We start from the raw sequence: 15,036 nt of genomic DNA, 5'->3' as shown, positions 1-15,036 counted from the left end.
AGAGAGCGAAGGGGAAACGAATGGGACGAGTCAGACGTCGACAGATTAGAGTTTTTCAGGGAAATTTCCGCGGTGTCGGCGCCGCAGCATGGCTGGGTGTCACGTATCTAAGTAGAAGGCAGCCGCCTGATCTTGGTATAGGGAAGGAAGGCGGTGGCTCTCTTGATACCTGCAGACGACAAGGACGAGCGAATGAAATTGACTGCGGCGCCGTGCGTTTCACGGTGGCTGCGCCACTTGGCTCGACCGTACAAGTAGCTCGTTCCTTCCCTTGTGATTTCACCGGGGCGCGTCGACGAGTAGCGACGTGGCTTCAAACTGAGCGATTAAAGCCGAAAAAATCTTTCCTTCGAAAAGAATCTAGTAGAGTAAAAAGAGAGAAAATGAGAGAGAGAAGCAAGAGATTTCAAGACCAAACGCGACTCAATTTAAAGTTGAGGTAGATCGGAAAAAATCGAGGTTAGGATTTAGAAAGCTGCAGGGTCACTGGCCCGAGTTAGATACGATTAGCTAGAAGATGATGCATCTAGTTCTCTGTGTTCGTTTCATGTTCTACGGCTGTTCGATGATTCGTCCATCGCTGTTGGATTAATTGTCACGAGCGAACGAGTTTCGATAGGCACGCAGAAAACAAGTGGCTCGTGTGTCACATGCCAGCAGCGGTATTTATTGCCTTATTTATGACACCGAGGCCGACGTATCAGCTGAACTGGAGCAGATGATTCCAGTTGCGTTATATCTATGCACGCCTCTATCGTTATTTACATAATTCGTAAAGTTTTGGCGAGCTTGATCGCCAGAAAACGCGTGGGGTAGACGCAATAGGAGAATCCGCAAAAATTCAACGAGATCTTTGATAACCCTAAAGCGAATTACGTCCGTACGAACGAAAGTTCTCGTACGTAATTTATAGAAGGAGAATAATCGTGTCGATATAAGTAGAAAACATCCGGGATTCTAAATTTTAATTACGGATTAAAATGCATGATAACTCCGTTTCTCCTCTATCCGCAGAAACGTAATCTGTGTAAACGTGCGTATTTTTTACTAGAGATAAATTACATAAGAAAAAATCTCGATCTTTTAATTTATCTCTCTCCAAATAATTTCTGCAATTGATTCACGTTTGTTTATCAAGTCTGCAGAGAACAAGCGACGTTACTATAACTCAATAAAGAAATTCGTACTGTCCCATTTGTTTTAAACGAAGAAACAATTCCGGTTAAAGAATTCCTGATCCGCATACGAAATATTCTCGCGAGGAACGTGGTTCGGAGCGGCCGACCGTTCGATTGCTCGGGCGAAATGGGTTAAACGCAGCACGATAAATAGCTTGCAATTGATTTCGCATTGTAACTGCGGAAACGAGAGTCGAGGCTCGAGGATATTCGCGAGTGTACGCAGGTATGTCGATGGAACTACGTCCAATGGAATATTTCCTGATTTCCGAAAATCAACGAGACAATAGCGAGTTTGTGGAGCCGTGACAAGGATCGATAACTCGGATTACGCGTCTCTAAACTGTATGGAATGTATTCGATAAAATTGCAAAGAAAAAAAAATTAACGGAGAGAATCCTCTCGCTTGCCCGCCAAGGAAATTTTTTTGTCAATAGCGATCGATTCGAGGTGACACGATTCTGATAATGAGATTGTAACTTTTTCTACAAGGATAAGAATAGCGTAAGTATAATAACGCGAAAGAATATACAAATTTGTAGTAAAATAGGAAAGTGGGTTAGGTCAAAGAAAGTGATTTTTTCAAGACACTAAATATTCTTCAAGATTGCGTTGTTGACTCTTCCTTTCTATTTGGTTCTCTCGTGTTCATTTTCAGCAAGCGATATAAATATTCTAATGATAATTTCTTATCTTGAAAAGTTAAGTGATTCTACTTCTTTTTTGTGATCGATGCGTCACGATATACGTACATATAAAGTTTTCCTTGACTAAATATATCAAAGATAGTTACGTCCTCGATAATTAATAAATCTGCAAGAATACAAATATCATAAACAAAATATTTGCTTTAACGGGAGGAAAGCTCCAAATTCGATAATTTTCACTTCCTCCTTAAATTTTGATTATCAAAGACCAGTTATTCTAATAATCCCTGTACCATTGTACATACAATTTGGAATAGTACACGACAACATCATATCTGCGTTTAATTTCTAAGTAACTGCAAACAAAGTGAGATTTACTGACTTATTATGCATTAAATGCTGCTACAAGCTCTTAAACAAGCAAGTTTCTAAGCTCTCGGTCTTCTAAACGCAAAGAATCCGAATACCTGGCTCACGTGGCACAAACGACTGCTAGTTGATTTAAATCAGCGTTAAATAGTCGTTTAGACAGAATTACGGATAGGATTATTAATTTCAGAAGAATCATTATGAATCGAATCGGTAAACAAATAACGTAAGTGAACAAACGAGGAGCCTAATGCGGTGTGCAAACGCCGATAAACAATAAAGCGATAGAAGATAAGAAAAAGCTTTGGCAGTGTCTTACTAGTCCCTTCCACTCTGTTACCCTTACCCCTTTCCTCGCACTTGCCGGAAGATAGTCTCGAGTTGATGTTCGTCGCTCTATCGCTGCGGATAGCTCTATCTCGCTCCTCGTCCCGAACATAATAACGTGAAGTGGTTTACGGACTGCGTTCAGTCAGAGTACGCGCTGCCGTTCCGATCGCATCGGATCACATCAATCTTCTATCGCTACTCGATACAGACTCGCGAAGCATCGCGACACTCGCCACGAACACGCAACACGTGTACGTTTATGACCACGTCGTAAAACGTTCGAAAATTCTAGCTTGAGAAACGCGTGAACGCGACGCGAATCGTCTTGTCACGCAACGATCGTTCCGAGCTCTCGGCATTCACTGGCCAAGGTGTCGAAGGGAATCGAGCGCGACACCTGTAAACATAACTAAACTCGAGACTGTTCCGCGGGTAGATTCAAACACGAGGTCGTTCAGGATAAGCTCGATCTACGTCGATAGCATTGACACGCTCTTATTTTCCGCTACCAGAAAGGACTCGATAGTACAGGAAGAAACGGCCCCGCAGGAGAGCCCAGGATGACGATCGGCGCGTCGTCCATGGTGATTGACTATCTGGTGTTCGTCGGCTGTATCATCGCCGCGTTTGTCATTCCGCTATGGGGCAAATTTCGTGGCCGTCGAAAGGAGACCACCAAAGCGGACTATGTATTCGCCACCGGAAACGTCTCGATGGGCGCCATGATGTTGTCCATCGCCCGTGGCACCCTTGGTGTCCGATCTTTCCTTGGCTATCCGTCAGAGCTGTATTACAGAGGTAGCGCCATGTGGGAGACCATCTATGGTATGCTGCTCGCGTATCCCATCGTGTGCTTCATCTTCGTCCCTGTTTACTACAGCCTCGGCATCACGTCAGTCTATCAGTATCTAGATATGAGGTAATTATCTGCGAGAATCGTGTTATTTCGCGATATTCGTGAGAATATACGTTGAGAAACGCTAGCTTGTATATTGTATCTTGCAAATTCGAATTCTCGCGAAAGAAAACATCTCTTCCTTTGTTGGATGGAAAATTTGATGCCGCGAGGAAGCAACCGATGTACTTGTTTCATGTAAATTTCATATTTCGAAAATATATCGAAATAATCGATGACCGAGGAAGTTAGTAGATTCTGTCGTCTAAACGGAATACCAAGCGTAGCATCAGCTTTTTCTCCTCGAAATAAGAACGCCTCGACTTCGTGGCGTTTCGCATCGAAATCACGCGGACACGTGACGGATCATGGAAAAATTTAAATTCACCGTGTACACGATGCTCGAGAAGCTCGATATCGTCGTTTGCTTCGCCGAAATCAGGCTGCTTTACATTTTCAATTTACGTGTACCAACCATGATATAATCCCCACTCTTCTCCTCTTTTTCACGATACTGCGAACCTTTCTAGACTCTTTCTTTAAATAGAAACGATTGTTTCAGATAGTTTTTAGAGTTTGATTTTTCCTATAAACCTTGAAACTACTCTCGCGTTTAACGATTATGTCCGGCCGTGTCGGAGAATAGACCTCTTGTAATTATGCTAATCCACCAGGTTCAACTCGAAGCTAGTCAGATGCCTCGCGAGCTTCTCTTACGTGATACGTAGCCTGTTGAACTTGGCCGTCACGATATTCACGCCTTGCGTCGCTCTGAAGGCTGTGATTGGCTTGCCGTACTGGGCCAGTATCTTGGGGATCACCTCAATATCCGTCGTCTTCAGCGTTATGGTAAGTTTGATATTAAACGTAAAAGCTTCGGATAATGATTTTCGAGAATCATAAAAATGAAACGTTAAGCGTATCGTAATGTCCTATTACATGTAACCAAGAGGTTGAATATCCTATTGAAATTACAAAAGAATGTTTTATCTAACTTACAGAACGGTACAGAGAAATAGAATACAAATATTCGACTGAAATATTTTCGAAAATAAATGATATCGTTTCAAGTTATATTAGGTTATCTCATAAGTAATGAGATTTCTTTCTTATGAAAACAAAATCTGACGGAAATTAACCAGTGATATATAGACTGTTGATGTTTTTATGGAAAATTTAAATGTCCAGAAGAGTACAGAATGTACATACTAATATACAAAAATACTGTACCATTATATTTATAACAATTAAAGGCTGAAAGAATAATGATTCTATTCTATTCTAGATAGATTCTATTTCTTTACTAATATTCATAAAAATGTAAATTTGCATAAACATCTGCAACATAGTGAAGTATTTCGCTCATTTTCTACAATTGTCGTCACTTTCCTATTAAGCTTTCCATTCCCCTTTTATAAAAGACCGATGGTGACGAGTTCCATTGTTTTAAACTCAACTCTCAGAAAAACCTCGTTACTTGTGACCTCATAAATATTCATTCGAGAACAAAAGTTCATCGACTAGCATGATTCTACTGTAACGCGGCGATGCAAACGGAGAAGAACGTTTCCAAGGACCGATGATTTTCCGCGTAGAGACTGAAACATTTAAATCGTCCTCACGATGTCCGCCGCATTTTCGTCCCATCAATTATTCGCGATCCGAGGAAGCAGACTATTCGTCCCTGTTCGTGGTGCATTTCCAGTAGAGAGGATCGTAAATACGATACGCGCGATCGTAAAACATACACGAACAGCGGTGACGAGCCATAAGTGTGAAAATCTACCGCTTTATATGGCCTTGCTTATATCGATACGTTCCCATTCTCGAATTCATTTACGCGTCCTTTAATAATCTGCAGTTGCTCTCCGCAATCAAACTCGAATCAACGAATATTGCAGACTACAAACGAAAATGCTCGTCTTTTTATTCGCAGGGTGGTTTGAAAGCAGCCATCCTCTCGGATGTCATACAAGGAGTGACGATGATCGGCGTTTCGCTCGTGATAATCGCTAAGGGTTCCGCTGATATCGGACCTGATAAGATTTTGAACGTGACGTACGAACGTGGTCGATTAGATTTCTTCAAGTAAGTACAAATATAAATCGATTATCTAGGTGCCGAAATTAAGTAGGCTATTAGGGATTAAAATCAGGTGAATTTCACACTTTATTTTATTGGACATTTATCGACGATCTCGCGAGCTTGAAACTGTGTCACGTTTCGTACGAAATATCTGTATGATCTAACCGAATAATAAATCGGTGTTAGTTCGAAGGGGATGTTCACATGGTTTTATTATTTTAACGTTGACTCTGAACAATCGATCCTCTGTGGACGTTATAGCAACATCTAGCTAAGAGCAGCAATAAGATTACGAGACATTCATCGCGTAATTCTAATTCAAAACACTCGTCTCGCGAAGCGAGGCAGTGGAGAAGGAACAACGTAACCTCGAATTACAACCGTGGGTCCCTATCGAATTAGCCCAAATCCGTGTTTGCTTCGGTGCATTTTTAGTGAACAACAACTCGAAGCGTTTCTCTCCAAGTTAAACCTATAACGTCGAGCGTTTTGAAAACGAGAACACTTTTGATCGACTGCTACTTCAATTTCTATTGAGTCAATAGGGCCGGTCTCTGATTTCAGCACAGATTTGGATCCCACCCTCCGAGTGACGACTCTGTCAGCAACCTTGGGTCAATTATTCATGAGCCTGTCCATCTTTGGCTGCCAGCAGAACTTTGTGCAACGATACTGTAGCATGACTAGTCAACGGAAAGTCATAAAGTGAGTAATTTCTTTTATTCGACCTTACCAACCTTTTCTAGAAATTCGCATATTTATAGAAGATTTTTCGTACCTTGCCGATAATTTTGAGAGGAAATAATTTCTCAAATGAAGTTACGAATGTTCTACCTCGGTAAAAATTTCGAAATTTCCGAGCATCAATTATTCGAAATCTGCCTCGAAGTTTCTGCAATTTCAGCAAAAATTACACGATATGTAGGGCGAAGTTCGTGAATACAGAAGTTGCCCATACTACTTCGAGGCACGCACAGAATTAGCATTTTACGCGACAGATATGTAAACAAGTGTCGCGTAGATAACGCCACGTGTTACAACGTGCAATGCTAAAATTCGTGTCATGGAAGAGGTCTGCCAATAAGGAAACGTTTATTAAAATTCTACGAAAAAAGGAAGTTTCCAACTGAAAGATAGAAAGAAGAGAAAGTAAATTTCACAAGTTGAATTTGTCGTAATATTTTGCCATCGCCATTCCTCGCGTTACTTCTGGCCCCTTGGAGTGGCTTTCCGCCGAACAATCGAGAAAATCACCGGTGAGGGAGATCCGATGAGAATTGGGATTCATTCTGTATCCCCGAAATCGAAGCGACAGGAGTACGAGTCGAAAGTTTGCGGATCACTTAGTCGACGTGTACACGGAATCGACTGTTTCCCCTGGAGCTAGACGAGGAGCAGGGGAATCCTTCCGGAGGTGATCTCTGTCCGGCCGACCATGTCTAGTTTTCTTTCCTTCTTTTTTCAGTTCTTCCTAGCTTTGTATTCTTTCTTTTTTACACGTTCTTTCACTCTTTCTTTATCGATCGAAGCAATCGAGGTCTGACTTTTTAATTAAAAGGTCAATCACAAATGGTGAAATGAGTCATCGTCACGCTGCCAGAGACGCAATTTTTGCCTGCCGCTGCGTTGGTTATCTTACTAAATTATTATTATGATCCGGCTGCATGAGTCGCGTGACAGCACGTGATAACCAGTCACTTCGCATTATGCAAATTGTTACAGTCGTCTGGCTGTTATTCTTACTTATGATTGTCCATTAATCGGTCCTTCTCCTCGTTTATCGAAACACCGGACAAACAACAGCGTTGCTTACTTTCGCTCGTCGATTTTTCATATCGGTGTCATTTTTTAACTGCATCCAATTGGAATAAACATCGAGCGCAAAACGCGTTAATGACGTGTGTGTAAGCCTGTTATTTAAAAAAGCTAAGATATGCAGCAGAACATTTATCTAACTCGCATAGAATCATCTGTAAGTCAAAAAGGCTATAAATAATTTCTAGGAAATTGTAGTATCCGCTGCCGTTTAAGAACCACAGCCGCTTCTTTTCTTCTGGTGACGCGATAACTCCGTTTTTCATCGCCGAACACCTGCGATGAAAAGCGGACTTCTTCCCGCCGAAAGTAATTTGCGAACTTCTTTTCATCCTTCCTTTGGGATAAGAAAGTTAATTCCGAATGATTCGAAACGAGGAAACCGTACAGGATGGTCGATTATATAACCGACGATCGAAACGCGAAAAGATCTCTGGTGACGTTTCGCGAAATGAACAAGTGACATTTGTGAAAAGCATAACCCGTCCCGTCGTGTTACCGTACAGGAGAAAAATGAAACAAACGAACAGCCGATTTCAGAGGCAATTTATCTCTCCCTTTTTCGAACGAAACATCGACGAGGACACGCGTTGGCATTCCATGCTCGCGGACGTTTTATTAGAGCATAAATCCGAACAGCGACGCATCGGTGTAGCTGCGATAAAAAGCCCCGCCGAAATGGACTTTTATTAGAATATAATCGCGGCCATGGTTACGCGTTCTCTCTTCGCGATAAAAATGTTTTCCCGTATGGATTTTTATTAGAGTATAACCGCGTGCGAGCGAGCGATCCGAAACTACCAACGATTTGTCACTTTATTACGCAATTTCGAGCAGCATTGATAAAGTTTTTATTGTGAGAACGTGCGAAAGAAAAACGACGTCGCTGTTTTGTTCTAGGACGTCCGCGCACAGAACGGATAACCGTTTGAAATTCGTCCGAAATCCAACGATACTTTTTCCTCTTTCGATTGGGATTTTACCGAGATTCGTCGCGAGAATGAGAGCTCCGATCGTAAACGTAAATAATCCTACATATCTCGTGAAATAAAACGTTTAAAATTTACGAACGTCGAAAACCCCTTGGTAGCAGAGCAGATTTTCATGCAGTTCGTATCGGCTTACCGTTTTCTGATTCGTGAAATTTTCTCCGCACTCCTCGTTACCACATAATCAATGAGCCCTCCGCCTGGCACCCGGACTGGGATTAAATGGCAGCGGGCCAAACTTTTAGGAGCAGATACTCCTTCTCTAGCTAAGGTCAACAGTATCAAGTCGACCGTGTATGTATCTAATGACGTTCCTCGCTCGTAAGATCTACCCCGAATCGGTTTTGCACGAGTTGCAGGTAGAAAATAAAAGTCCATCGAATGACGAGCAATGAATAAATTGCGAACAGGAACTTTTACCATTACACTCAGGCTGTTCACATCCTAATGGAAAAATATCTCGTGCTTCTTTTAGGACCATGTTAGCCAACATGCCGATAATCTTCATCTTGTTCTCTCTCTCCTGGGTGGTTGGCATGGTAATCTTCGCTAACTACGCGGACTGCGATCCTCTCACACTAGGATACATCTCGAAATTCGACGAGATCGTGCCGTTCTACGTGGAAGACAAGTTCCTTAACTTCCCCGGTTTGTTGGGTCTCGTGATGGCTACTCTATTCAACAGCGCGCTCACCTTGGCGGTGTCGAACCTCAACTCTCTAGCCACGGTCACGTTCGAGGACTTCCTCAGTCAGATACCCGCACTCAGAGAGTTGAAAGATAAGCAGCAGCTACACCTCATCAAGGCGATCAGCGTTATCTACGGCGTGCTGATAATAGGCGTGAGCTTTCTCGTGGCGATGTTGTCGGGAGTAATCGAGTCGTCGATGCTGATGACATCGGCGACTTCCGGTCCGTTGCTTGGCGTATTTGTGTTGGCTATGTTGGTTCCCTGTGCCAACTGGAAAGGTGCTGCGGCTGGGATGATCTTCAGCCATGTGACCACTTTGTGGATAACCTTCGGACACTTGAGTATCGGCAATATGCACAAGGCGGAATCGCTTCCTCTGTCGACGGAGAACTGTCAGAACGACACGTTCTCTCCTTGGGTCACGCAGTCTGAACGCTTGTTGGACGCTGCGCTCAACGTCACGAACAATCAGTATCAAAGCGTGCCATTACTTAACGCGACCCAGGCAATATCTGCCAGAGGTCCACTCGAATATTTGTATAGCATCACGTACATGTATTACGCGCTCATAGGAAGTCTGTCGACGGTGATCGTCGGCATTATCGTGAGTCTGCTGACGGCCAATCCACAAGAAGACATGTACGAGCAACATCTGCTTCATCCACTAGCGGTGAAGATATCCAGACACTTCCCGGGAAGACGAAGATTGTACGCGAGCAGCACGCGGTTACAGAACGAGCAGAACGCAGCGAATGCGACTGCTTCCTCGTCGGTGACCTCGATCGCGAATGCCGCGGAAAAGACTGCTCCTCTTCAAGGAATCGTCGATGATAATGGGAAGCTTCACATCGACATCGGTTACATGGAGAAGCTTAATGCACTCAAGAACGTCTCGCTCGATGTGACCAACGAGGTCAGCAAAGGAACAAGGCTTTGAGAAAAAGTTCCCAGTGTGACGTTCAGAACGCGATTACAGTGTTGCTCGATCTTTTTCGAAAACGAGGCTGATTTCCATTTCCCTCTCCAACTGTTGTGTTAACGAACCTTCAGGGTGAGCGAATTATTTTCCCGTAGATGCACCATTTTTACGATTCTTTGTTAGTATTATAGTCAAATGACGACCCTAGAAATATCTTATTGTTAGTAGTATTCTCATTGACCATCCTGTAGAATCAGCATACAGCTATTTTTATTTCCAATAACCAGACAAACGCGCAATTTTACAGGGTAGACGCTAGTACAAAGTTATATGCATGAACGAATGGCTTCGTTGAGCCACATTTAAGAAATAGTAGGCGCGCGATATTAATCGACCGACTGTGCACGCGCATACTTAAGCGAAGTAATTACGTTAAGTGAAGTGATTCCAGGAAAGATGCGATCACGCGTGTCTAGATGCCGAGAACTAAAATTCAGTCGGTTTTTCCCCAAGGTATTTCCTAAAACACTCCCCAAACGAGCCCGCTTCGGTAGTTGCAGACTACAAACGGTGGCATTTATCGGTGCACGCGAAACTGCATCTACCCTGCTGACTCGATTTTCTCCTCGCGTTTCTCTCGTGTTCTCCTCCTTTATATTCGTTCCTCTTCCGTCTTGTCCGTTTTACGTCTTTTAATGACGAGATCGACAAGCTCTCACTTTGTTTTCCTCTTCAACGCGAGCTTCCCATGCGAAGCACTTAAAGGAAACGTAAGTTTCGTTCGAGCACACGAAACTTCGTGAGAACACCAAGCCATTTGCGATAGAATCTTCATTTCGCAAATTTGTAAAGATACTGTACGTTATACGTACACGCGCGTCTAATACTCATTGTTCAAAGTCAAGAGCGGAATCCGCGAGTCCTTGGCGATGTCAAGCACTTGTTTGCAGAGTTCATGTTCCCGATCATCGAGAAATTATCCGGTATGTCTATCTCGCTCCCCGGCGATACGGGGAAACGTCGTTCGTTATTCGTGTTTGATACGAGAGAAAGTAATCTCTGACATTTGTAGAACGCTCACGCCGGTGACCTGTGCCTGTTGGTCCGCTCCTGCGTTAGCGTGTAACGAAAGTATTGAATCGTGATATGATTGCAAAGAATCAAGTAGATGTTAATGCGTTTCGTTGCGCAAGGTCCGGATTCTTAAGGTCAGAGTTTCCCGCGACGAATGATTCACTATATGCAAATGAATGAGGCGTGTATTGACAGAGCGTGATGAACAGTTCACGCAAATTGTATATTGAACGATATTGTATATTCTACGATATTCTACGTTATTATAAGTTTTATATCTCATAGATTATGCGTTATTTTTTTAACAATATATAGACATATCTATAGAGAATAGCAGCGCTAAACACGATATATGTAAAATATAAAATGAATCTGTATGAAATACTGTGAATATTTATTTTGTTCTCTTTTTGCATACAAATATATCACGTTTTGTACGTGTTGTGTTGAAAATTCATCATTCTTTACTTTCTTTCCTGCTTCATCTATCGTCTGTCTGGTTATTTATTCAAGTTGAAATATTTCGAATTTCGCGCTTCAATTTACATTTTCCTCTACTTTACTCGATAAGATTATTTTACTCTGTAAATAACGAAACAGATATTTGAAGACAAGAACCTCGTTCACTTAATAAACAAATTCTAGCGCCGACTGCAGCAGAAAGATCTCTTATTGTACGAAATAAAACTCCGCAACTATGTTATACCGTTCATTCATCACGTCAATCAATCGATTAGATAGCGTTATCGTTTATTCAGGTTATAAAGATATGTAGAAAGATAGAGTATATACGCGAGTCATATATTATCGTGTAAGTGGATGCGATACGGAAATAGAAAGAGAACGCTGCATAGAGATTCTTTCTGTTATTGTCTAATAAGACACGCACACTGACGCTGCTCGTTGATCGATATTACACTTATAACTTACATATTTACTGTACAAACGTGTATATGTTATTAGAGGAGGACTCAAGAGGCCACTATATACGTAGAGTCCTCTTTCTATTCCTGCATCACTGTTTCAATTCGCTTACGCACTCTAATCTTTATATCTCTACGAGTCAAATCGTTCCAGCTGTTCTGACTGTTTCTTCGAACTCTGTCAAATCTGATACCATTGCAATGTAAAAATCACAACGAATCGCTTGGATTAAGAATCAGCTCGCGTTTGTCGAGAGAAGCCATCAGCATCGAACGACTTTATCGTTGAATTTCCTTGAAACTAAAGTACGACAAATCTATCGATCGTCGTTTTCGACAAAAGTAAAGTTGCAAATTTACGAGGAACCAGAGGCAAGAAAATATCTATTCCGTAGAATCCCCATAGAATCTCCGTGAGAAGCAGGAACATAATCGAAATGGAGACCATAAAATTTTACTCAACTTTCCGATGTCGCGAGGCATACCTGATAAAGAAGTTAAGGTAAGTAGTTCTTAGATAAACCTCAAAATTTAAGACTACTCTCACATTTCGAGCAAAACTAATTTGAAACACAAGAAACCTTTGTCTGAATTTTGAACTTATCACACAGTTACCGAGAAATTGTTAATAAAGGTAAATAATTAATCGAATAAGTTAATGCACTTTAAAGAGAGTTTTAAAAAGAGAGTTTTAGTTTTACTTTTGTTTTGTAACACAGAGAAACTGTACTCAAGAACCGCACCAAAATTGGCACAAGATTACATGGAAATGTCATGAAACGAATTTATTACTTTCTGTAAAACTGTTCACACACTTTTTTCTTAAGATATTTGTAGCACGACGATATCTCATAACTCGAAACTCATATTCTTTACACATGTCTGAGATTCTCCCTCTAGGATGAAATTTCTTGGCTGTTGTACTTACTATGCGCGCACACTAACAAATAATTCAGAAATGGATAGGACCGCAACTTCGTATTATAACATACGGTATTTTGAACGCCGAAACTACCGATATTACGTATTTCACATTATTTTTATTGGAAAATGGTGAGGCAAGGGCAAAATTTTTTTGTAAGTTCTTTTAAACATTTTACACAACATATTAGCATTTTAATAACTTTTTAGGAACGGTTTTCCTGTAATTAATCAAAAAGTCATTTTTACGGCTTACTATGTATAGGAATTACGTGTTAAAACTTTAAACTTTCAAGATGAATATTTCTACCTCGGTAAAGCCAGGCTCTCTGCAAATTGCATGATGCATAAATAATGTGATAAATAACGTGTCGTCAAAATTTCAAAGAAATTATAAGGAAGTCAATCTACGCTACAAATGCGTCAAATGTTAATGAAAAACTAGGTTTCCGCACGAATTCAAAAGCTATGCAGAGAAGTCAACGTGGTAACGTCGCACGATAGGCATGTTTAGATATTTGAATAGCCAGCGAGGATTCATTGAAATACACCAGTTTCTTTAATTAAATTTTGTAAAAAATTCTCTTTCATAATTATCAATTTTGGAAGCCAAATGTCGCAGCTTTATTAAATTTTTTAACGACATTACGTATTTCAAATAAATTTTTATTATCATATTTTTAACGTTAAAAAATATTATTGTTATTTCCATAGTGTTATACTACGTATAAATTTATCATTTATCAACTTTAACTCCAACTTGACTAACATAGTTGGCTAAGAATTATCATTCTGCGAAGTACCATATACATAGCACTTCCTGGAAGAATCACGGCTGCACTGGCAACAGTGGCAACACTGTACACCCTAGCGTTCCTGGCTGTCCATAAAAATCCTGGAGAGTGAGCATCCAGCGTGCGAAAGAAATCGATCGCGAAGACAAGAAGCCGAGGAACACAGAACAAAAGGGAAAGAAGCAGCAAGTGAACGAGGAACGATATCCAATGTGAAGCTGGCAGTGAAGGACAACGGTCGATTGGCCGTTGTTCTTCTTTGATATTTCGATACTTTCGGTCCTTTCGGTGTCTCGCGTCGACGTCGAGAAACGTCATCTCGATTTTTTCGCGATTTTTCAATCGCCATCCATGCGCCTTCGAATCTATTCCTTCGAAGTGGCCCAGTAACAGAAAAGAGACCATCGATCTCGAGAAGAGAGCAGTCTTTCGAATTTCTCTTCCGAAAGGACGTCGCTAATACAGCTACCATGGCGGTAGAGTCAAGGTAAGTTCATGAAGACCGTGAAACAATTCGCTACGTAGACGCTCGTGCGTTTCTGCAATCGTTGACCCGTGAGGACTCGTGCAGATTCGGAGTGGCTCGACGTCCACTCGGCTTACTTCGAGAAACTGCCACGCTTCGATTTTACTTCTTACAGTCTTCTTGAGAAGAACGTTGTTTTATAACATTTCTTCGTCTTCTTTAACGGTTAATTGGATATTTCTTGTGGAAGAATAAGTCTCGTTCGGAACAAGTTTCGATTGAAAGTTGTTCGAGTTATCGAAACTCCGATAAAGTTTGGCGTTAAGTGACTTTTAATGAACTTCGATTTTCTTAAATTCCGTAGACGAAACTAGTGTACGTTTCAATTTGATACATTTTTTGTTACAACTATGACATAACTGTATATTTTTTTATTAAAAATACTAGTGAACTTGTCGAAAGATTACTGCGTCACCGACTCCGATGATTTTTGGCTTTGTTGCGAGGAATTATTTTGATTGATTTTTTCTTCGGGATATTTGCAAATAGTACATAGAAAATTCTTCAGTCTGACAACAATTGCATAACATAATAATAAATTAATTATAAGAATAATAACTTTTTTCACTTTGCGTTGAGTCACAACTCGGACCATTGGTATATGCAGTTGTGATCGAGGTTTTCTTAGCAGCTGAATTAGATCCGTAAAGTATGATACGAAAATAAATAAATCGATGGTTGATGGATATCGACAGATCGCCAAGTGGCGAAAGTGTCGACTACGCTCGCGATTGTATCACAGATACGAACAGATAGCCAGGATTCAACGTATTGGTACCGGCAGTTTCTTGCAAATATGTCGGAAACTAGGGCTGACCGACAGTTACATGTATAGGGAAAAGTTTTACAGCGTTATGCCTCCGATAACATACTCAAAAAT

At 41.2% G+C, this 15,036-nt stretch overlaps 1 protein-coding gene across 6 annotated transcripts in view; it reads left to right on the top strand.

Annotated features, from left to right (window-relative positions):
* Positions 1–11,445, top strand: part of LOC117157346 (sodium-coupled monocarboxylate transporter 1) — a 158,066-nt gene extending 146,621 nt beyond the window's left edge. For 5 of the 6 annotated variants that reach the window (XM_076625088.1, XM_076625089.1, XM_076625091.1 and 2 more), the window contains 5 exons: positions 3,037–3,443; positions 4,094–4,268; positions 5,356–5,507; positions 6,069–6,209; positions 8,784–11,445. In XM_076625088.1, the coding sequence (XP_076481203.1) occupies positions 3,085–3,443; positions 4,094–4,268; positions 5,356–5,507; positions 6,069–6,209; positions 8,784–9,936 (1,980 nt within the window). In that variant the 5' untranslated portion in view covers positions 3,037–3,084 and the 3' untranslated portion in view covers positions 9,937–11,445. Of the gene's footprint in view, positions 1–103; positions 3,444–4,093; positions 4,269–5,355; positions 5,508–6,068; positions 6,210–8,783 lie in introns of those variants that run through there. The other variant, XM_033335344.2, reaches the window with a different exon arrangement.
* The last annotated feature ends 3,591 nt before the right edge of the window (positions 11,446–15,036 follow it).

The sequence above is a fragment of the Bombus vancouverensis genome, chromosome 15 (assembly GCF_051014615.1).
Source record: "Bombus vancouverensis nearcticus chromosome 15, iyBomVanc1_principal, whole genome shotgun sequence".
NCBI lineage: Eukaryota > Metazoa > Arthropoda > Insecta > Hymenoptera > Apidae > Bombus > Bombus vancouverensis.
Note: the sequence above shows the minus strand (reverse complement) of the source record. Positions and strands in the feature narration are given on the sequence as shown.